At 43.3% G+C, this 24,638-nt stretch overlaps 1 protein-coding gene across 1 annotated transcript in view; it reads left to right on the top strand.

Moving 5' to 3' along the window:
* BAIAP3 (BAI1 associated protein 3) overlaps positions 1-24,638 on the top strand; it is a 353,459-nt gene that overhangs the window by 270,040 nt on the left and 58,781 nt on the right. Inside the window, exons 26-30 of the mRNA XM_063934569.1 lie at positions 1,737-1,845; positions 9,539-9,610; positions 11,336-11,419; positions 14,585-14,705; positions 21,701-21,824. Coding sequence (XP_063790639.1) covers positions 1,737-1,845; positions 9,539-9,610; positions 11,336-11,419; positions 14,585-14,705; positions 21,701-21,824 — 510 coding nt within the window. The remainder of the gene's footprint in view (positions 1-1,736; positions 1,846-9,538; positions 9,611-11,335; positions 11,420-14,584; positions 14,706-21,700; positions 21,825-24,638) is intronic.

Here is a 24,638-nt window from a genome sequence, read left to right as displayed (position 1 = left end):
GTACCATGTATAAGATGTACTACTGTGTGGTATACTGTGTATAAGTTGTAGTACTGTGTGTCAAACTGTGTATAAGGTGTACTACTGTGTGGCGTATCATGTATAAGGTGTACTATTGTGCGGCATACTGTGTATAAGGGGTACTACTGTGACAAAATGTGTACAAAGTGTACAACTGTGCAGCATACTGTGTATAAGAGGGTACTACTGTGTGGCGTATCGTGTATAAGATGTACTACTGTGTGGCATACTGTGTATAAGGGGTACTACTGTGGCGTACCGTGTATAAGGTGTACTACTGTGTGGCATACTGTGTATAAGGGGTACTACTGTGGCGTACCGTGTATAGGGTGTACTACTGTCTGGCGTATTGTGTATAAGGTGTCTTACTGTGTGGCGTATTGTGTGTAAGGGGTACTACTATGGCATAATGTGAATGAGTGGTACTACTGTGTGATGTAATGTGAATAAGGGGCACAAATGTGTGGCGTGACCAAGCACCTTTCCTTGGACACACGCCTTTGGCCCGCACTGTTCCTATTCAGATTATTGGGGGGCACCAGTGCTTTTCCTGGCACAGGGAACCAAAATGTCTAGTTACAGATCTGCTTGCTATGTTCTGTCTCTGAGGTAACTGATCCCTGAGTCTCAAACAAAGTGGGCCTGATTCAGAGGTGCACACTGTCATCAAACACAAGCAGACGTTTTCAATTTACACTGTTCAGCTACACTGTGCATGAATTCCGATGGTTACTGCACAAAGATTCAGACTGAAATTGCACACAGAATTTTGATAAGTGTTTCTGGGTGGTAACTTAGGGAGGTGACTTGTCAGATGTGCACATGTTGTGGTCTAATGACGCAGTTGCACTGACACTGGTGGCCATGTTCAGACAGTCTGTGCCTCCATAAGACTGATGCAGTATCCGATGGCTTAAAGTTGCTAATAATTGACATACTGCAGCTGCTTGGGAGTGTGGACGGTGCGGTAACGGGCAATGTCCTCGAAAATGGGAGAGTCAGCCCCATATCTGAGGCTTGCCGTGGCCAGTGTCTGCTTCCTCCGACATAGCTTTACTGGCCCTGGATTTGTGAATTTCCTGGCTATCCTGTAGCTAGCCTGAGGGTTACTCTGGTCACGCAGATGATCCAATGCTGTGTCTTCAGTCGAAGGAGGCATATTTTGTAAAACAACGCGTCTGCTGCATTTACATATTTTAGCACAGTTGCTGCGTACAAAGATGTAGCGGCTGTGCTACTGCGTCTCTCTCTGAATCGGGCCCTGTGTTTATTTTACTGACACTTGTGTGACTTAAAACTGATATACATATACTAAGCAGATATTTCCTCTTTCATCAGTGCCACTTGGTTTTGGAGAGCCTGTCAGGTCCTCCACTATTATATGTACTATTAACATCTATTTATACAGTGTCAGCAGACTCCACTGTGCTTTACAATTGGCAGCTTAGCTCTGTCAGAAACACCAGCTTTGCTGAATGGGATATTGACCCTGGTTGCAAAGCTTATTCATAGATTGTCAACCTCAAGTCCTACCATGAAAGGGACTATTAATCGTCTTTAAAATGAAATGATACAGTTGTTCAATGCTTCTCTCAATTGTATTTTTTTTTACTGTTTGTTTAATAATACTAAAGATTGAGTTATATTCCAGTAACACTGCATGTCACGCTATATTGGCAGTAACTGCATATCCATTGTCATTGTTCCTTTTATAGGGTCCTTGAAGCTCTCTGGTGGCTCCTGTTGAAATTCATTATAGATGCTGTGGACTCCAACAGAGGAGTATCTGTAGAGTTCTATGGGCGATTTTATTATACACTCGAGGTAAGTCCACATTACACAATGCTAAATAAAACCAATAGATAGATTTATTTCCAGCTTGGCCCACCATGTACTTTGAGATACTAGCATAATTAGGTTTAAGGTGTACAATATCTGATGGGAAAAATTGGCTAGCATTTATACATTTTATTGCATGTCCTGGAGCTGGCGTACACTATTCTTAAAACGACTCTTTGCCTTTAGGCTAGGATCAGGTGTAGATACTAGAGATGTGCAACGGACATTTTTCGGGTTTTGGATTTGGTTCCGCGGCCGTTTTGACAAAACCTCCCTGAAATTTTTTTGTCAGATTTGGGTGTTTTTTTTTACAAAAACCCCTCAAAAACAGCTTAAATCATAGAATTTGGGGGTAATTTTGATCCTATAGTATTATTAACCTCAATAACCACAATTTCCACTCATCTCCAGTCTATTCTGAACACCTCACACCACCTCACACCTCACACCACAATTATTAACCTCAATAACCACAATTTCCACTCATCTCCAGTCTATTCTGAACACCTCACACATCACAATACTATTTTTAGTCCTAAAATTTGCACCGAGGTCGCTGGATGACTAAGCAAAGCGACCCAAGAGGGCGGCACAAACACCTGGCCCATCTAGGAGTGGCACTGCAGTGTCAGACAGGATGGCACTTAAAACAATTGGCCCCAAACAGCACATGATGCAAAGAAAAGAGAAAAAGAGGTGCACTGTGGTCGCTGGACGGCTAAGCTAAGCGACACAAACACCTCAATATCACAGGAATTATTCGTTCTAATCAATAGTATTATTGGTCCAAATCACTGGAAGAAAATGACAAAATCACTGGAATTATTCGTTCTAATCAATGGTATTATTGGTCCAAATCACTGGAAGAAAATGGAATGGATGGATACTTGCAGTGACACAGAGCTGCAAGATACAGCAATGGCCTACTGTACACAACTATATACTGTTGGGTCACCAAAATGTTGCACTGTAATACTATATATACTGCTCACAAAAATGCCGCACAGATATGGAATGGATACTTGCAGTAACACAGAGCTGCAAGATAAAGCAATGGCCTACTGTACAACTATATACTGTTAGTCACCAAAATGCTGCACTGTAATACTATATATATACTGCTCACAAAAATGCCACACAGATATGGAATGGATACTTGCAGTGACACAGAGCTGCAAGATACAGCAATGGCCTACTGTACTGTACTACTATAATTATTATATAGATGACAGATATAAAGTTACATTGTGGGGGAATCCAGTATACGTTCTGTCACCAGGTACCAGTGAATGACCACATCATGTATATAGGTGACAGATATAACGTTACATTGTGGGGGAATCCAGTATACGTTCTGTCACCAGGTACCAGTGAATGACCACATCATGTATATAGGTGACAGATATAAAGTTACATTGTGGGGGAATCCAGTATACGTTCTGTCACCAGATACCAGTGAATGACCACATCATGTATATAGGTGACAGATATAAAGTTACATTGTGGGGGAATCCAGTATACGTTCTGTCACCAGGTACCAGTGAATGACCACATCATGTATATAGGTGACAGATATAAAGTTACATTGTGGGGGAATCCAGTATACATTCTGTCACCAGGTGCCAGTGAATGACCACATCATGTATATAGGTGACAGATATAAAGTTACATTGTGGGGGAATCCAGTATACGTTCTGTCACCAGGTACCAGTGAATGACCACATCATGTATATAGGTGACAGATATAACGTTACATTGTGGGGGAATCCAGTATACGTTCTGTCACCAGGTACCAGTGAATGACCACATCATGTATATAGGTGACAGATATAATGTTACATTGTGGGGGAATCCAGTTTACGTTCTGTCACCAGGTACCAGTGAATGACCACATCATGTATATAGGTTACAGATATATAGTTACATTGTGGGGGAATCCAGTATACGTTCTGTCACCAGGTACCAGTGAATGACCACATCATGTATGTAGATGACAGATATTAAGTTACATTGTGGGGGAATCCAGTATACGTTCTGTCACCAGGTACCAGTGAATAACCACATCATGTATATACTTATACTGGTGGTCCCCAGTCCCCACAATGCAGCACACTGATCAGATATTTGCAGCACACTGAGCACAGATATGGAGCGTTTTCAGGCAGAGAACGTAGATATTTTTAGCACACTGAGCACAGATTTTTTGCAGCACACTGAGCACAGATATTTGCAGCACACTGAGCACAGATTACGGAGCTTTTCAGGGAGAGAACACTGCCACTTCCTCTCCGTTCAATCTCCAATGCACGAGTGAAAATGGCGGCGACGCGCGGCTCCTTATATAGAATACGAATCTTGCGAGAATCCGACAGCGGGATGATGACGTTCGGGTGCGTTCTGGTTAACCGAGCAAGGCGGGAAGATTCGAGTCTACCTCGGATCCGTGTAAAATGGGTGAAGTTCGGGGGGTTCGGATCCCGAGGAACCAAACCCGCTCATCTCTAGTAGGTACCCATATATATTATACATTAGAGGTGCCCCATATAGGTGATGGGCTGTCACTTGAGCCTAAGCCAGCATGTGACTAGCCCTATGGCTCCTGAGGATGGAGATGGGCCGGAACGGGGTCCTCCCCTTGGATGGACATGCTCTAGATGATTGAAGTCACATATATTTCATAAGAAAAGGTCCTCATCACAAGTGACTCTGCTCCCAGAGACAGGTGCACTTTGTCTTCCGTTTCAGCTTCTCTGTAAATAAATAATTGAGTGGCGTTGTACCTGTGTTTGTGACCCAACTCTGATTACTGCTTCATAGCAGGTATGTATCTAATCCTGGGTACACACCTGAGTGATTTCACTCTCCATAATGCCCAGTTAAGGTAGGCTGACACTGCTCGCACCTCCATAGGCTGCCTTCTGACAAACAGCCTAAGCGGCCGCAGCCACTTTGTTGGCTTCTATCACTAATTGAATTCAGCCCTGATATGAAACAATTAAGTATGACAACTGACAAATCTGCAAAAATAGAAGAAATCAGGAAGGGCGCAAAACTTTTTCACAACACCGTATGTTCTTTCTCATTATAGTGTTCACTGTACCCTTAATGCTAAAAGGCATACAGTCAGAGGTTCTGCTTTCATACAGATGTGGTAACATTCCCAAATGATGTGAAGTTCATTATCAGCACCTATCTCAGGTGGCCTCCTCTGTTGCTATGAAAGCAATAATACATGGCCTCTTCAGTTATTTTTGTTGAATAAATGATGACAAGGGGGGTAATTCAGATCTGATTCGCTAGGCAGCGATTTTTGCAGCCCTGCAATCAGATAGTCGCTGCCTACATGGGGAGTATATTTTCGCTGTGCAAGTGTGCAAACGCATGTGTAGCAGAGCTGTACAAACTGATTTTGTGCAGTCTCTGCACAGCCCAAGACTTACTCAGCCGCTGCGATCACATCAGCCTGTTCGGGATCGGATTTGATGTCAGACACCCTCCCTTCCAACGCTTGGACACGCCTGCGTTTTTCCAGACACTCCCTGAAAATGGTCAGTTCACACCCACAAATGCCCTCTTCCTGTCAATCGTCTTGCGAACGCCAGTGTGAATGGATCCTTCGCACAAACCCATCACTGACCAGCGATCCCCTTTGCATTGCGGTGCATACACATGCGCATTTTTGGATCTGAATGCCCGCTGTGCGAAAATGCACAGCAGCGATCCGTTCTGAATTAGGCCCAAAGTAAATATGTTATAGGTTATTTGTCTCATAATATTATATTAAGGAAATGTTAGGACTTGATGAGAACTACATGAATGTCTTTATATCTTGATATGCAAAGACATAGGACCCCATTTAACATCATGACATAACCCTTTTAGCAGTCCTCCTTTCAGTATTCAGCAAACAGTGGTAAACTAGGATTACCGTTACTGTATCGCTTACACCGTCAAGAGATGGTGATATCGATGCGGTCCCCATTGCTGGCAGAAGGAACCCAGCATAGCCTTACCGGCTTCAGCAAAGCCATCCATTGGCAAGTTTTCGCTGGGTGAAAGCCACGTGCATGGGTAGTCTGGCTGTCGAGCATATACATGGCACAGAAGCGGTAGTTTGCCAATATCAGAGTGCAGGAGGCCACTGAACCTCGCCGGCAAGGTAAGTAATGTTAAATACCACTGCGATACTAAACTAAATATGCAGCTGGTAGTAATATACTGGGCGGGATGCATCAAGCATTGCATTTTGCTTACGATGCATCCCGCCACCCTTTGCCAGCATCACAACGTTTATTAACACTGTATGCTTGAAGAAAATCCCAAATGACAGAACTTGCGATAATAGCTGCCCTTTGTGATGATAGGGCTTCCGAGGTTTATGATCCAGAGTCCTATTTGCACATGCGTGAGTTGATGCGCGTACTGTGGGTGGTGTCCCTCCAAGGGGGAAAATGCTAAAGTAGCCTATATGCTTCTATTACCCCTGCATCCAAGCCCCATAACGTATTACATTCCCATGTATATGCAGTAAGTGATCAAATATAGATCTGATAGTGGGTATACATATATATTGTTTTTACAGATGTGTCCTCATACATTATCGCTGGAGCAAGGTTCCGTAAAACTACTAGCGCTGGGCGTATTTTCTATGCTGAAAATGCTTCTTAGTCACAACGCGGTATGGACAGGATGCATCAGTTGACATTGTTGATTTATTTGGTATATGTCACTTGTGTATCTGTGTGCTAATGAGTCTCTGAATCTGCATGAGAAGTGCTACAATGTAGCAGTCGCAGCTTTTTTCCAATATATATTATGTTGTGGTCTGTATACAGTCTCAGTCACACAAAGATATACAAGTGTTGTATAACAAATTAACCAACAAAGTCTCTTGGTGCATCCTGTCAGGACCGGATTAAAGATTGTGGATGCTCAGGGCCAACTAATTTGTGGGGGCCCCTACAAAAAAAATTACATTGTGTCTTATAGTGCCCCCATATGCCATATAGAGCCCCAATAGTATGATGGTATGATGCAGAGTGTATACCTATAAAGCCATGCATAGTGTCCCGCACATACCACAATGCCCCTTTTATGCCACACTTTGTCCCCTATATGACACATTGCCCCCACTACTGCTACTAACCAGTGAGTCTTGGCAGGCTCTCTTCTTCAAGTGGAGGACAGTCTTGACTGTTCAGCACTACTGAGGTGGTCACTGGCAAAACAGCACGCTCCGGGGTATAGGGGTCTGGGGAATCCGGCCAAGATCCCGCCACCACCGCTGAGCTTTCTTACATCTGTATTCCAGCGGGCTGCGGACGGCTTTGTGTGGCTAACAGCATTTGACTTCCCTCATGACTCTCTGTACACCACTGCACTGTAGCTCCTCGGCGGCCAAATAGGGGGTAATGGAGCCACACCTAAATGCTGAGCTCCTATTTTAACAGTGCCGGACCAGGGTCCGATTCGGGGGGACAGTGTGTGGGGGCCCCCGGGATGACCATCCCTGTCATCCCTCCTTTAATCTGGCCCTGCATCCTATTAGCATCACGATACGACTAAGATGCATTATGTGAAAAAAAGATGGCCGACGTTAGAGAGTTGCACAGAACCTGGCAGCCCATTCACGCCAGACATCTCCCGCTGTGTGGCATATTCAGGCTGGACGTATGAGGACACATCTGTACTACAGACACTTGGCAGAACATTTAGCATTGAAAACACATCTGTACTTTTGAGAACCAAGGACAGATCACTGTATCTGTCTTTGTAATATATACTAACACAAGTGTTACAATACCACCCTAGCAAGAAAATATTTTATTATCATTATTGTTTATATAGGGTCACAGGGGTTCCGCAGAGCCTAGCAAATGAGCAAAACGAGAACACAATGACTCACAGTACAAGACATTGTAGGGCAAATACATGGCATATTAACATTGCTGCATCAAGGACACTGATACATCGGGGAGGCAGAAACTGACGGTTAGGTGCTGCTGAAGGGAGTATGGAGTAGAAATGAGTCTCAGAGAGATAGGTAGGAAATAATATTTTACTCTTTCTTCCATGCGTATTTCCATCTGAACCTGTAATTCCCCAAAGGTCTGCAAATATAGCTGTATGCATGCATATGCACTAGGTGGACAGGTAGGGACACGTGCACAAAATTGAGTACACCGTATGCCCCATTCTTAGGTTTATAGTTTTATATACTGTATCAAGGAATATTCAGTACAGGATATTGTTCTGCAGATCTCTGGGGAACTACTAACCAATTCATTTATATAAACGTTAAAGGAACACACTGCAACATAAAACCGAGAGATTGTGGATGATATACGCTCAACGTCACATCCGTTGTCCAGAATCATGATACAGATCTGTAGCCCCCTGCATCGGGAGTAAGGTAGAAGCACACATGAGGAGGGAGCGCAGTGGCACATATAGGGAGTGGTCAGGTGCACATATGGGGAGGGGGCGGAAACACACATGGGGCGATATGTAGTGAAAGATGTACACATACAACACTGTAGACAGAGAGACAAATACAAAGGAGAAACAAAGTAGAGTGGGTAGAAAACTGCAACACAATGTGACATTCCTGTGCTCACACTGTCAGCTTCCACCCAGGCTGTGTGGTTCATAGAAACAGGTGTCACCAAGGTAGAGGAAGCCGGTGGAGGAGGAAATGAGTAGAGATGTGCATCTATTCTGAAATTTCATACATCATCGATACGCTGTGATATCCTATCCGATATGTATCTGACAATACATTGAATGGATCAATTTCTGTCATTGAGAGACACCTTTTGCTGCCACCCAGCTGCTATTTGCTACCCACCTGTCTCCTGAGTCTGTCTGGGGCTGTCCTAGCAGCAAGGTGAGGTCTGTGAGATGCTGAGGGAGCCTGTCAGAAACACCATGAACAGTATCAGTGTCTTCTGACAGACTCAGCTTGTCAGTGAATCTCAGAGCTAGTGCGCATGTGCATCACGGGATCAGAGATTGGCAACATAGAAAGGCGGGAAAGTGAGGTGGGGCAAGGATGTATGTGCTGGAAGTAAGGTGCTGCCAGCATGCAAACTGGGTACTGGTGTGAAACAGAATCTATGAGGGCGGGGGAGTCCAGGCCAAGCCACCTATTACCCTCTTAATCCAGCTCTGCTGGCACCAATGACCTCAGCCACATACTACTGATTCACAGCAGACTGTCTGAGGGTCATCATCGGCTGTGATCATTGTTGCTGTCATAAAGGCCCCAGGCCCCTTACTCGTGTATCTCATACAATGCCCTGGTGGCGGCCCTTTAAAGGTGTAACAGGTAAGTTACACCCCTGGCCAATACAACAAAATACAATTGTGTACTCCTAGTGTGTACATAATTATAAATGCAAAAATCTATGTGAATTATGTTTCCTATTTACAGTATGTGAAGTTCTTCCCAGATACTTCACAACATAAAAAAATCAAACCCAATATGTGAAACAGTAGATTATTTCTGTACGTATTATAAAGCTTTGGATAAGCAGCTCATTGTGGTTCCAAGTCATCTATGAAGAGACTGTACTAAGCCTTCAGGCACGCAATGGGTTAAGGCACCTGTCTGGAAATGGTTGGGAAACTGACAGAACTGTACAGTCCATCTTACTAATGAGTGTTTTGTTTCTGACAGGCCCTGGTAGACTTTTTCCATGCAGAAGGACAAGGTTTACCGCTGGACACCTTGCGGAACGGAGATTACCGGGTGATTGACTTTAATTACTGTCTTTATAACTCAGAAGTCAGAGCTTTACAGGAAAGGACACTGCTTGCCAAAAAATCAACTTAAATCTCTCTTCCTACAGGGAAAAGCCATGATAGTGAAAGAACAGTTCTTATTCACTAACCTTCCAACTGTAACATATTTCAATTGTTATGTTCCTTTTAGGTGGAACTTGTATGTTCCTTTTAGGTGGAACTTGTATGTTTCTAACAATATTTCCACCTTTTGTTTCATGTAAAGAAGCCTCCGTTGCTGAGCATCTTTTGACGCAAACATAAAAAATACAGGACAAGTTTCTTACATGTAGCGACTGTAAGACAATGTATTGCTCAATTGCTGGTCCATGCACGATTCCAGTGATATAACTGCAGGATTTAAAATAGCAATTCGTATTAAAGCAAAAACAATCTGGTTGTTTGTGTCACTCGACTAAGTATCGCTGGAATCGCACCAAGACCAGCAGTCGGAGCCTATCACATTTGGGTGCTTGCCTGTCATGACTTTTCAGCCCATCTATGGCCCTCATTCCGAGTTGTTCGCTCGCTAGCTGCTTTTAGCAGCATTGCACACGCTAGTCCGCCGCCCTCTGGGAGTGTATCTTAGCTTAGCAGAATAGCGAACGAAAGATTAGCAGAACTGCTACTAAATAATTCCTTGCAGTTTCTGAGTAGCTCCAGACCTACTCCTAGAGTGCGATCACCTGTCTGTTTAGTTCCTGGTTTGACGTCACAAACACGCCCTGCGTTTGGGCAGCCACTCCCCCGTTTCTCCAGCCACTCCTGCGTTTTTACCTGGCACGCCTGCCTTTTTTAGCACACTCCCTGAAAACGCTGAGTTGCCGCCCAGAAACACCCACTTCCTGTCAATCACACTACAATCACTCGAGCGTAGAAAAAACGTTGCTCGAGCTTTTGTAAATCTCCAAAGTTTTGTGTTAAATTACTTAACGCATGCGTGCTGCGTACCATGCGCATGCGCATTTTCCACCTAATATCTCCGTTGCGAAAAACGGCAACGAGCGAACAACTCGGAATGACCACCTATGATAGAACACATTTCCCAATCATATAATGTCACGCAGAAGTGAGAGGAGCATATTCTTGAGAGTATACAGACTGAAAGACAGGTCAAGCAAGCTGAGTGTCCATTTGCTAATTTTGGTAAACAACTCTGGAAATGTGTACGGACGTTTATAGTTATTATTTAAATTGCATTTGTGTCTGTTAGAGATTTGTGATGGACTTAAAGAGAAACTGTGACCAAATATAGTTAATATGCTTAAGTGTTCTTTTATTGATGGGCTCATAAGGAGATTAAGGGCCTGACTCAGATGTACATAAATGCCTTTGCTGCTACGAGTCAGACGGCTATGCAAATGTTGCGGGAGGTGCCTCAGATACACCGATTGTGTATGAAGAAGCAATCATCCATAATAGACCATGTAGCCATGTTATCTGTGTACGGGATTGCAGTTGCAAGCTGTGACACACACGCCCAAATTGGTCACGACACACCTGTATTTGAGTGGCCAGCGCCCGTTACCACCCACAAATGCTCGCTGACTGTGTCTGACATCAGCATTGCGTCCATTTGTGAATCAGGCCCTGAGACATATAAGCAGAGACAGGGTTTATGCTAGTTATGCAGTTTCATAGTAAAGCCCTAATAAATTATTGAACTTTCTTTCTACTTCAATTTATGTTTCAGTTTTTAGAAGAAGAATTACGTTTAAATAAATGTTCTACAAGTGAACTTATTGAAAAATACTACATGGATAACATCAAAGAGCAGGTAACCAAGTTAGAAAGTTACTACTGAAATGACCACATATTGGGCCTGATTCTGAGTTGGTAAGAGAGCAAGTAACTGTGCACCTGGGGGATACGGTCATTAGGTCGACCACTTTTGGTCGACATGCATTAGGTCAACATGGTCACTAGGTTGACATGAACAAGGTCGACATGGAAAAAGTTCGACATGCGTTTAAAGAAAAATGTTTTCATTTTTTGAACTTTTTCATACTTTACGATCCACGTGGCCTACAATCGGGAATAGTAACCTGTGCCGAGCGCAGCGGTAGTGGATCGAAGCACCTTGCCTGATGAAAACGACAACAAAAAAAGTGTAAAAAAAAACATGTCGACCTTTTTCCATGTCGACCTTGTTTACGTCGACCTAATGACTTTCGATCTATTTCAGGTGTTGACCTAGTCACTGTCGACCAATAGTGGTCGACCGTATGACCCATACCCGCACCTGGACAGACCATGCTGCACTGCAAGGGGAGCAAATACATTTTCCTGCATGCAGGGTAAGTACTGGCTGCTTCTGCATGTAGCCTCACAAATGCCAGAGCTTTATTTCTACACTACAATTAGATTTGAGTTTGAACATACCTCTCTTGTATCAAAATCTCTCTGCACATTTGAACTCTGCCCCCCCCCCCCCCCCTCACCCCCCGCCCCTCCAAGGTGTATAGTTACTTGCTCTTTTATTGCTATTTTAACAACTCACAATCAGGCCCATAGCAGTCAGTTTTAAAGACCAATAAAGTTACCAATACAAATTGATGCTGTATGAAACAGCATCTTGTATCCTTCATAAATGCAACTATGAAAGTCATCATACACTAAAATGAAAGTCTGCATCATTCTTAAATATATAAAAAAAATGTTTTAAACAATTATTCAAACTGAAGAAGTTTGTGATGAAGCTAGGAGTACTGTACAGTGGGGTGTATATTTTCCTGTGAACCCCTGACTTCCTGTCTGTGAGTCTACAGAAGGGTGCTGTAGTCAGTAATCGTCATAGAGAAAACAGTGGGAGAGGAAGATCAGTTTCACCGTTAGAGTGGATTGTATGATGGCTAGAAGGCAGGGGTTCGGTATGGCATCCTGGCAGTCGGGATGCCGGCGGTCACATGACCGACAGTGGCATCCCGATGTTGAAGATCCCGACATCGGAGAGGTTAAGTATTTTTACCCTCCCCCGCCCCCTACTCTAACCCTAACCCTCTGGGGGTAGCGACTAGGGCTAACCCTCGGAGGGTAGCGGCTAGGGCTAACGACCCTCCTAGTGCCTAACCCTAACTCCCCGGGCCCTAATCCTAAGGGGAACCCTGACACTTACCTTCGGGTTGACGGTGCTCCGGCGCCGGTCTCCTGAGTGGTGTCCAGGTTCCGGTGTCGGTCACATGCTGGGATGTTGAACGCATCCCGAAGCCAGATAAGAAGTTGCAGTAGTAATGAGAGAATGGATAAGAATTTGTTAATGTACTGAGTGAGTGAGGAGTGTATTCTAGCAATGTTTGTGTTAAGTAAAAGTGAAGATTTAGTCATCAAGGGGGTCAATTCTATTCAGCGACAGTTGAATAGCGCCGGGAATTAGCTCCCGACGCTATTCAATTCAGCTCCAGTTAAGTCGGCGATGGCCCGTTCTCGCCGACTAAACAGGTTGAATTGTCGGGAGAATGTCCATTCTCCGACTTAACTCCCCGGCGCGGAATCAGCCTCGCACCGGCCGCGCGGCAGCACTTTTGTCGGTTTTCTTCTCTCATCCCCCGGGATTCTTCTCTCATCCCCCGGGGATGAGAGAAGAATTTCCGACAACTGATGGTCACTCGTCGCTGTATTGAATAGCGCCGGGAGCAAACTCCCGGCGCTATCCAACTGTCGCTGAATAGAATTGACCCCAATGACACCAAAACCGCAGAAAGGGAGAACATGATATTGTCAGAGGGTAGGATGAGGACACTGGGAGACAGAAAGATGATGATATTACTTTTGGGGTGAAGGTTGGCCTATCCTCTGAAAATGCAGTTTTCGAAGGTTTGGCTGCTTGACGCATATGCACCAAGCGCCGGTATGTGAAAAATTCCGTGGCTTGGATGTGGTGGGCAGCACCATTTTTAGATGGCGTTGCCCTGTAAAAGCCTATGGGCTTCTATAGCGTTTCCCCACTGAGAGGGATCCAGTCAGATCCCTCCCAGTACGCACATGTGCACATAGGTCTCTGGGTCATAAATCTGGAAGTCCTATCATCGCAAAAGGACAGCTCTTACCTGGAGAGCTGTCCTTTGGGATCTTCTTCAAGCATACGCCATTAATAAACACTGTTATGCTTGTGAAGAATGGCGGTATGCATCACAAGCAAAATGTGATGATTGAGGCATCCCGTCCTTGGACATGTTGATCTTGTGATAGCATTGTTGCAAGTGGAGATGCCAGTACGGAGTTGGGCATACGGGATAAAAAAGGAGAGAGGTGAAGGAAAGGGCAGGAGATTTTGGTGCCATCTGCATAGAGGTCTTTCTGATTTGAAGAAAAATAATATAGAAATCAGTATTAACTTCTATAGCTTACATAATTTGGGCCGGATGTAATGACGCCGGAGGCATTTCGCACCTCCAGCGATCTTGGGCGTCATTACATCCGTCCCTTCATCTTAATACCGGATGCATTTATTAGCCCTATAAAAGACACATAAAGGAGAGCCCCACCCCCTTTGTTTTAAGATGCAATTTGCAATAGTGATAACAAAATTAATTAGTGATAACAAAATTAATTAGTGATAACAAAATTAATTTACACTGTCTTCATATATGCAGATTGTGGAATTTGTTACTGTTAATATATAGATTTCCTGCAGAAACCTTTGGCGAAACCCTTTGAATCTTATCTAATTACACATCACTAGTAGTGAAAATAGCAACAACATATGTTAGAATTCATATTTTTAGATTTGTATCCAATATTTATATAGAAAAGCCATACGATTGAACCTGTATATTAGATACGAGAAGTTAGGAAAAGCCTGATAAATTTGTGCTTCATGAGTATTTATTATGGAAAACCTTAAAGCATGTGTCTTGTCACTTGTGTTATGGGATATACTGTAGGGGGATAAGAATTACCAGTGTGCTCATATGACACTGTTGCATTGTTCTGTGTTTTCCAGAGATCAGCAGAGCATAGTAAATACGGACGAATTAGTGTAAAATGCTATTATGAGACCTCAGAGCAGAAACTGTATGTGGAAGTGCTGCACGCTGCGGATCTTATCGCACTTGACGCAAATGGTGAGAAACACTACACATGAGCGCATTACCGGATGTATTGGTCATTATCCCAATGTTAGTACTTGGAAATAATAACTTTGGGGGTCATTCCGAGTTGATTGCTCGCTGACGTTTTTCGCAGCATAGCGATCAGGCTAAAAATCGTCTATTCTGTGCATGCGTATGGGCCACAAGGTGCATGCGCCAAGTAATTTCACACAAAACGAAGCAATTTTACACTGGGGCGAGTGACGCTTCTCAGTCGCTCTGCTGATCAGTGTGTGATTGACAGGAAGTGGGTGTTTCTTTCTGGGTGGTAACTGACCGTTTTCCGGGAGTGTGCTAAAAAACGCAGGCGTGCCAGGCTAAAACGTGGGAGTGGCTGGGGAAACGGGGCAGTGGCTGGCCGAATGCAGGGCGTGTTTGTGACGTCAAAGCAGGAACTAAACGGACTGAGGTGATCGCAATCTAGGAGTAGGTCTGGAGCTACTCAGAAACTGCAGGAAAAGATTTTCGAGCAATTCTGCTAATCTTTCGTTCGCACTTCTGCTAAGCTAAGATACACTCCCAGAGGGCGGCGGCCTAGCGTTTGCACTGCTTCCAGGATATCCAATTAACGCACTGTATAGAGTAGTAATTGTTTAATTATTATTATTATTATTATTATTATTATTATTTTTATTATTATTATTATTACCACCATTATTATAATTTTTATTATCTTATTTAAATGGCATAACTTAAATTTTCTCTAACACTGTACATGAATAATTATAATAGTATAAATAAACAATATAATATAAAAACGTTCGCACAGGCAGTACAGGCAGTTCCAAATTAACAACAGAGCAGCCGGGGAATGGTCACCCAAGGACCCACACATACACACACACACAAACACACACACACACACACACATACACACACACACACACACACACACACACAGGGCAAGCCCCCACACAAAGCTACATCATCAGCATGTTTGCCTTGTGGTATATGTGACAGGGTTTCTTTGCAGTACAATGTGAACTGGGGGCATTACAGTGTGGCACTTGGAGTATTTACACATTATACTTTTTAATAACATCACCAGCATACAGTATCTTATTGACAATTTTATTGGTAGGTGCCCTGGATCTCCCACAAACCTTAATGTGGCCCTGAGTACAGGCAATGCTGCTGAGAGGGGTAGGGTGCGGGTACTAATTACCTGGGCCTGATTGTGGGCCCAGTCTGCTACTGCCCCTCCCACCTGTCAGCAGCTCCTATCCCCAGACAGCACACGCTACTGTGTGCTGGCCGGGCTGTGGTGGGTGCAAGGAGGCTGCTGTGTGCTGGCCGGGTTGTGGTGGGTGCAAGGAGACTGCTGTGTGTGTGTGTTTGTGTGTGTGTGGTAGTAGGGGCTGAGCAATCACACTGATCGCACCCCCCTCTGGATTTGCCCCTGCCTGAGGAGCACAATGGTGCCCCCCCTCCTGTTCTGCGATCAGTGCCGTGGAAGACCTATTATTCACAAATTTGTATAAGGGAAATTTTATAATTGATACAACTAATTAAGATACTGCGGTATACAGTACTATTCAATGGCCCCATGCCATGAGAAGAGCAGACAGAAAGCATGAGAGTCACTGACTGAGTGGGTGCGCACTGGAGAAAAGGATATTGCAGAACCGAGAGGGTGAAGGGCCCTGTTAAAGAGAATTTACAATCTAAAGGGGTCGGGGAGTAAAACTGGGATGTGAACTGGAAGAGATGAGGGAGAAAAGAGGATGTGTGATAAAAGTGTGATGGCAGCTGTTGGACTTTAGGAAACAGGTGAGTTTTCAGGGCACAGTTTATTCCCTGCATAGTAGTAGTTTATTCTGATAGAGCAAAGGAGTGAGCTTCAGAGGAGAGCAGCACAGGAGAAGTCTTGGGAGTTGGAGGATGTAATCAGTGGGGAGGAAAGGGCAAAAACAAGAGGAAGATTGGAATGGGTGAGAGGAAGAGTGATTTTCAAGGAGAAGAGAGCTGAAATCACAGTGAAGAGATAGGAAGATGAAACAAGCAGCAGATGCAATGAGGATAGATGTAAGAGCTGAGAGATCGGAGAGAGGAAAAACAGCAGGTGGTTGCAATAGTCCAGGCGGGAGAATAACAAGGGCATGAATGTTTTTTTGCACTAAGGAGAAGTTTTATCAAAATATTGGATAATGATAAAGTGGAGAAGTTGTCCAGCAAAACCAATCAGCTTCTGGCATGTTACAGGCTGTGCTACGAAAATGACAATTAGAAGATTTGATACATCTCCTCATTGGCAAACAAAAGGAGCCCTTGAATAACAATTATAGATTGATAAAAGTTAGTGTCCCATGGGTGTTGTCATTTTTCTTCACATGGCAGTGAGCACCAATGGGTTTATCCTTCCCTGAAGGCAATAGAATGGATCTCTATAGCGGAATCTAACGCTGGTTCACCCCTCACATGTCCATCCAGTGTTGCTCACATCGTCAGTGTGGCCCTCCTGCTAAACAGTGTCCCAGCGTCTCTTCTCTAGTTAAGGACTATAGCAATATTCTAATGCCGTAACCATTTCCTGACCTGGCCTTGCTGGAGTTCTCGGCTGCACAAAGCTATACCTGTAGTTCTCTATATAATTTCTGTTTGGATAAACAGTTTTGCGCATACTATGACGTCCATAATTGCTAAAGATACTGACTCTGTAAGAAGAATAATTTAGCCACCACACCGCAACGCCATGCTATCGCCTATTCAAGCACCTTGAGTCTTATTGGAGAAAGAGCGCCATATAAATAAAATTATTATTCACTGACTAGCCTATATCAATGGATGCAGCAGTGTATATCCTTACAACTAATTCCTGCAAAGAACATTGGTAGCGAGCTTTATAAAGTCATCATCTCACCACTGACACGATAGAAGCCAGGGTTATTTTGTGCTTTCAGGGAATGGTGAAAATGTATCCATTAGATAAGAGTCTTGAAGTGGGATACTTCACATTGGCCAGGAAAACAATTGGAGGTGGGTGCCACGGAAAGACCTAATAAAGAGAAGACAGCATATTGCCTTTAAACGGTCTCAGATTAATCACAAATCATCCAATTCTATTACCGCCCTGTAAAGGACTAGAACTTTATCGCTACAAGTGTACATTATGGCAGAGATTCTCAAATGTGGTCCTCGCCTCAAGGCACCCCAACAGTCTAGATCAGGCCTATCCAACCTGTGGCTCTCCCCAGCTGTTGTAAAACTACAAGTCCCATCATGCCTTGCCACAGTTTTGCTATTAGAGAATGCTAAAATGGTGGCAGGGCATGCTGGGATGCCGCCGGTAACCTCACTTCCGGTTCTGGTCACTTCCTGTTTTTTTTTATAAATTTACCATATAAAAAAGAGAACAACCGCAATAACCCTAACACTTCCTTGAGAAAGAATCCGGATCTGGATTCGAAACGCATTGGAGAAAAAGGAGCAGACACAAAGGACGAAGACACTGCCTGCCAGCATTCGAACTACCGGAAGCGGACACCCGAACTTCCGTTCACGGCGGATCGGCAAAGAGAGCTGTCACAGTGCAGCAAGTAAAAAGAGGACACAGGGAGCGGCCGCAGTACAGTATACAAGAGAGGACAGCCCTCCCGAAAACAACACCACTGCCACCAGCATTTGAATCACCGGAAGCGCACATCCGATCTTCCGGTCACGGCCAACTGGCACAGAGAGCGGCCGCAGCACAGCAGGAAAAGCAGGGTAAGACAGGGATAGTTTATACCCAAAGAGACTGTGTTTCTTTTCTTCTAATCAAGTGTCTAAGAGCTCCAACAAAACAACAATAAAGGAGCTGTAAACATTGCACTTAATTCTCTATATCTTTCTCTTCTTTTCCTATTATCTCCTCTTCTCCCCCTCCCTATATAATCAATTTTTTGTTTATTATTAATTTTATTTTTATTTTTTATTTTCATTTATTTTTATTTTTATTCACCCATTCACTAGCACACATAGCGCTCGGTCCAAGAAAATTCCTAATATTTTGTTCCAAAATAACCTCAGCAGCTTTTTCACAGCGCAGCAAACTATACAATTTTTCTTTTATGCTGGGATGTGTAGTTTCACAACATCTGGAGAGCCACAGGTTGGCCAGGCCTGGTCTAGATTTTAAGTTTATCCACGCTTGGCCACAGGTGACTTAATTTGTACCTCAGTCAATGTGATTTAACCACCTGTGCTGAGCCATGGATATACCGAAACCGTGGACCGGTGGGGGGCCTTGAGGACCGTGCTTGCGAACCTCTGCATTAAGGGAAGATAAATTAGTGTGCCAATTGGAATCCATTATTTCACAGATTTCAAGGAAACTGACTTTCCCTAAATGCTCAGCTAAATCCATGTTTCACTCAGTAGCTTCTAGGAAGTGTTTGTGTGAGTTGCAGTCGAGGAGATTTCTTAAAGATTGAGAGATAAAGTGGAGAGATATAAAGTACCATCCAATCAGCTACTAACTGCCATGTTACAGGCTGTGTTTGAAAAATGACAGGACCTGATTGGTTGGTACTTTATCTCTCTCCGTGCTTTGATAAATCTCCCCCAGAATATGAAATTGTGACTTGAATACAGCCTTCAGGGAACAGAGCTGATGAGTCCCTTAATAAAGGGCTTTCAATCAAATGTTCCACAGCTGCAGATTAGTGAAAGAAGCAAAGTACAGATGAAAGCTCAGTTCAAGCACTTCTTCCCAGATTGGCTTTTTACAATTTAGATATCAATATAACCTTCAAAATAGTTCTGCTGGCATTTACACACGGCGACACCACTCTATGCAAACTGCAAGTGTCAAGAACTTACTGTAAAAAAGAATTGCTATGTCTTCCATGCAAAATAAAGTGTTCCTACCCTCTGCTGCAGTTCACCGCGATGATACTGTGTTTCCCGGATATAAAACATAACAACACATATTATGTATAAATTCAAAACCAAAATTTGGTGGGCTATCTTCCTGGTGCAAAGCTGCCCGTACACTACGTGGTGCCGAAATAAATGTCACCACATTTATTTAAATAGATACAAAAGGTTAAAAAGAGGCACTCATCCATGTCTAGGGTGCTAAAAACTTTTTGCCAATTAAGTATAACTAAAGCAATACATCCCTTCAATAAGGACCAAATGGCAAGTTCCCTTTTGATGGTTGATGCTCTGGATAGTTCTTTTGATGGTCCAATATATTCGTCTTTGAGATCTCTGAGTTCTTTTATATGAAGATTCACCAAGCTCATATGAAGGGAAAAGAAAAATAACAAAAACGTGTAGTCCAATTTTTACATTACAATAACCATTCACGTCTTCTAATATTAACCCAAAAAGGGGAGTGTACCCCACTCACAATAGGAACTGGTAAGTATAAACACATAAAGGTATCTTTTAAAGAATAGATGGATTTCACTATATCCTTTTAAATATCACAATAGGGATTCAATTTTGCGTACCCCAACTCACACAATGGTGAAGAAAACAATTCACATCAAGGTATCTTTACAACTATCAATAGCCCAGACGTATGCTCCAATGGGGATTAGATTTGCGTACCCAAACTCACACAGAGATGGAGAAAAGAAGTCCTATCAAGGTATCTTTCACAATACTCAATGACCCAGATGCGTACCCCCAACTCACACGGAATGGCGTATGTTAACTCACACAGAGTGGGGTATTCAATTATCCGTGAATTTTTCATGGCAATCGCCAAAAATTGCAGTGAAAACGGCTTTTTGTGGGTATGCGCGCTCCCGTTTTTCGACCTATTCAATTCCAAATGGGTTTCACGTGATAATTGTTGCAGTGAAAAGTGTAGGTAAAAATTGGGAAATCAGCTTGTACCCCAAAAAATGCTAAACTAACATAGGACAACAGAAGAGAAGTGTATTAGAGATCACATTAGAGAGTTTTTGTGGACTTAAATCGTGTGAAATGGCTGTTATATGCATTTTTTTAAAACTGCAAAAAAAGATAGAAAGCAAGTTTTTTTGTGCAAAATAAATGCTCTCATTAAATTTGGGGGACATGAAAATGGGTGTAAGTATATATTTGGGTCATTTTAGGGTACTTTAAAAAAAGTGGAAACAAACCGATTACTCCCACCTGCAAGCCTAAAAACACCTATCCCACTCATAAAGCACCCCAATATACCTGTCCCATACCTTGAACCCCAATTTCCATCACTTTGTACTTTTTCACCCCAAAAATGACGTCATTATTGATCAATTAAAAATAATGAAAACCTTCAACGTGCCTAATTACTCATTAAGGAGGGTGTCCCAGGGGTTCTTTACCATATCCATAATTTTTACCTTAAAATAGTGTCTTTTCCCAACTTTTCACCTGCTCAGAGTAGGTGAAGTGAAATTTGTGAAAAAATTATCACCCATAAATTTTCCCGGAAAATTGAATAGGCTGTAATTGCTTTTCGCGGGAAAAGACCGGTTTTTCGTGCAAAAAGTCAGTTATCGCCGCTAATTGAATACCCCCTAGAGACTCAGCGTGATAGTGTATCTACAGCATGTGACCCTATATTACATATACAATATGCCTCTCTATCAGCGTGATAGGGTATCTATAGCGGGTGGTATTCATGTGACCAGCGGTCGGGAGATCACATGACCTCCACCGACATCCCGCCCCCTCACTATCCCGATTGTCGGCATACCGACCAACAGGGACTATTTCCACTCGTGGGTGTCCACGACACCCATAGAGTGGGAATAGAACCCGTGGTGACCGCAGGTCGCCACCGAGCCCGCAAGGGGCTTGATGCACTCGCCCCTCCCCGCCGGGATCCCGGCGTCGGTATGCTGACCGGCGGTCTCCTGACCGCCGGTCAGACATACTACACCCTCTATAGCATGTGTCCCTATATTACTATACAATATGACTCTCTATCAGTGTGATAGTGTAACTACAGCATGTGTCCCTATATTACGAATACAATATGTAAATCTAAATCTCACATTTTTTCCCAGGTCTGAGTGATCCTTTTGTCATAATTGAGCTGTGCCCCCATCATATATTCCCAATGGTGAGAGGTCAGCGGACACAAGTCAAAGCCAAAACTTTGCACCCGGTGTACGATGAGCTGTTTTATTTGTGAGTATATAGGCAACAACTTACATTTGTATTGCCCATTTTTCATGTTTGATGTATAAAGTAAGTTTTCCTTTATCAAATACTTCTTATTTTTTTAGATATTTCATTGTCTACTATACATTGATCTCTATGTATTTATTTAGATATTCTTGTTGCAAATGTATTTTTATAATTTTGTTAATTCTACATATATTGATATTATTACTGCCATCTGTGTTCATGGAACATTTCCTTTACCAATCAGTAATCTATCTATGTATATATGTGTGTATACTGTGTGTACGTCATACACCTGTTAGGGAGAATCATTAACACAACATTGAGCATTTGAGAAAGAATAGATGGACCTGTAGACAGGCGAACGAAGAAAGCAAACAAAGCAGTAAATATTAGTATGACATATGAAATGTGGTTGATACCAATAAATAAAACTACAAACAATCAAAGTAATATTACAGTGTAATTGTTTCACAGTATTTAATAAACTTGGGCTTCTGTCAGCCTGTGACATATATAGTATTACTATAAGCTCCCTTATCTTGCTTCACTCTGAAATGAGGAAAGGGAGTGGGAGGCAACACAAGTCTAAAGCCTTTATAGATCTGAGTGACTGGTTTGCAGTCTCCAAGGTAATGGAAATGCACTGTACAGATTGCTGGATGGAAGCATGAGGGCACAGTCAGTGATGTCACCACAGCTTTGAAGAGACGAGCTAGGCTTTGCTATTTGAGGTTACTGGTCTGTAGCAACAATCCCTTAGTGGCTGGGCGCAAGCTGTGGAATACTGTAGGATACCTTCTATTTGTGATGGATAGGAAGAAATATTTTATGACACTTTACATTTTAGCAAAGCTGCCGAGGAATGATGGGCAAAGGCTGAACATCACATATCACCCGCTATGGGGCTGATTCTGTCGTAATATGTGAACATACTCGGCTGCCAGTAGTAGAGCCTTATGCTAATGCCAGTAAACGCCCGTCTATGAGATTTATCAGTACGGCTTTGTGTATACATCGCTCTGCCCACTGGCTTGGCTTTCAGATGAAATGTAGGGAATACAGTACAAAGCAAAGGGGATGGTAATGGTTATAGCTGTAACATGTACTGTAGGGGAATGTGTCTCAAATATTGTAGAGATGGATTTAAATGCAATTTCACCTGTGCAAGAGCAACAAAATTACTTCCAGATCCAGAGACATTCTGGTCTGATACGCATGTTGCTCTTACAAACCTATGCACTTATGGGGACAGAACGGGTATAGGAGAGGGCATGAAATCTTGCCGAAAAGTGCACCCCATCGTGACCAATAGAGAGATATATGCATATGTAGTAAATAAAACTGCTCACTTTGTAAATTGGGGAAAACATGCTTAAGATGGTAATAAATGCAGTATGTAATCATTCATGAAATAAGATAATTATCTGCTGCCCATCTCATGTTCCTCTCCAAACGTACTACGTCCACCTCCCCTCTTTTACAAGTCCTCACTAGCTCCCCTTCACCTTCCTAATCCAATTCTTGCTTCTCATACTCACTTACAAAGTCCTCACCCATTCCTCTCCCATTTACATACCTGACCTTATCTCCCTTTACACTCCCACCCGCCCTCTTTGCTGAATAAATACATGCAGCTGATTACTTCCTCTCATTCCTCTGTTACATGCTCACTTCCACCCCATCTCTCATCCTAACCCTCTGTTAATTGTTCACTTCTACCCCATCTCTCATCCTAACCCTCTGTTACATGCTCACTTCCACCCCATCTCTCATCCTAACCCTCTGTTACATGTTCACTTCTACCCCATCTCTCATCCTAACCCTCTGCTACATGCTCACTTCTACCCCATCTCTCATCCTAACCCTCTGTAACATGTTCACTTCTACCCCATCTCTCATCCTAACCCTCTGCTACATGCTCACTTCTACCCCATCTCTCATCCTAACCCTCTGTTACATGCTCACTTCCACCCCATCTCTCATCCTAACCCTCTGTTACATGTTCACTTCTACCCCATCTCTCATCCTAACCCTCTGCTACATGCTCACTTCTACCCCATCTCTCATCCTAACCCTCTGTAACATGTTCACTTCTACCCCATCTCTCATCCTAACCCTCTGCTACATGCTCACTTCTACCCCATCTCTCATCCTAACCCTCTGCTACATGTTCACTTCTACCCCATCTCTCATCCTAACCCTCTGTTACATGTTCACTTCTACCCCATCTCTCATCCTAACCCTCTGCTACATGCTCACTTCTACCCCAACTCTCATCCTAACCCTCTGTTACATGTTCACTTCTACCCCATGTCTCATCCTAACCCTCTGTTACATGTTCACTTCTACCCCATCTCTCATCCTAACCCTCTGTTACATGTTCACTTCTACCCCATCTCTCATCCTAACCCTCTGTTACATGCTCACTTCTACCCCATCTCTCATCCTAACCCTCTGTTACATGTTCACTTCTACCCCATCTCTCATCCTAACCCTCTGCTACATGTTCACTACTACCCCATCTCTCATCCTAACCCTCTGTTACATGCTCACTTCCACCCCATCTCTCATCCTAACCCTCTGTTACATGTTCACTTCTACCCCATCTCTCATCCTAACCCTCTGTTACATGCTCACTTCCACCCCATCTCTCATCCTAACCCTCTGTTACATGTTCACTTCTACCCCATCTCTCATCCTAACCCTCTGCTACATGTTCACTTCTACCTCATCTCTCATCCTAACCCTCTGTTACATGTTCACTTCTACCCCATCTCTCATCCTAACCCTCTGCTACATGCTCACTTCTACCCC

Source organism: Pseudophryne corroboree, chromosome 7, assembly GCF_028390025.1.
Source record: "Pseudophryne corroboree isolate aPseCor3 chromosome 7, aPseCor3.hap2, whole genome shotgun sequence".
Taxonomy (NCBI): domain Eukaryota; kingdom Metazoa; phylum Chordata; class Amphibia; order Anura; family Myobatrachidae; genus Pseudophryne; species Pseudophryne corroboree.
This window is presented reverse-complemented; position numbering and strand designations above follow the sequence as displayed.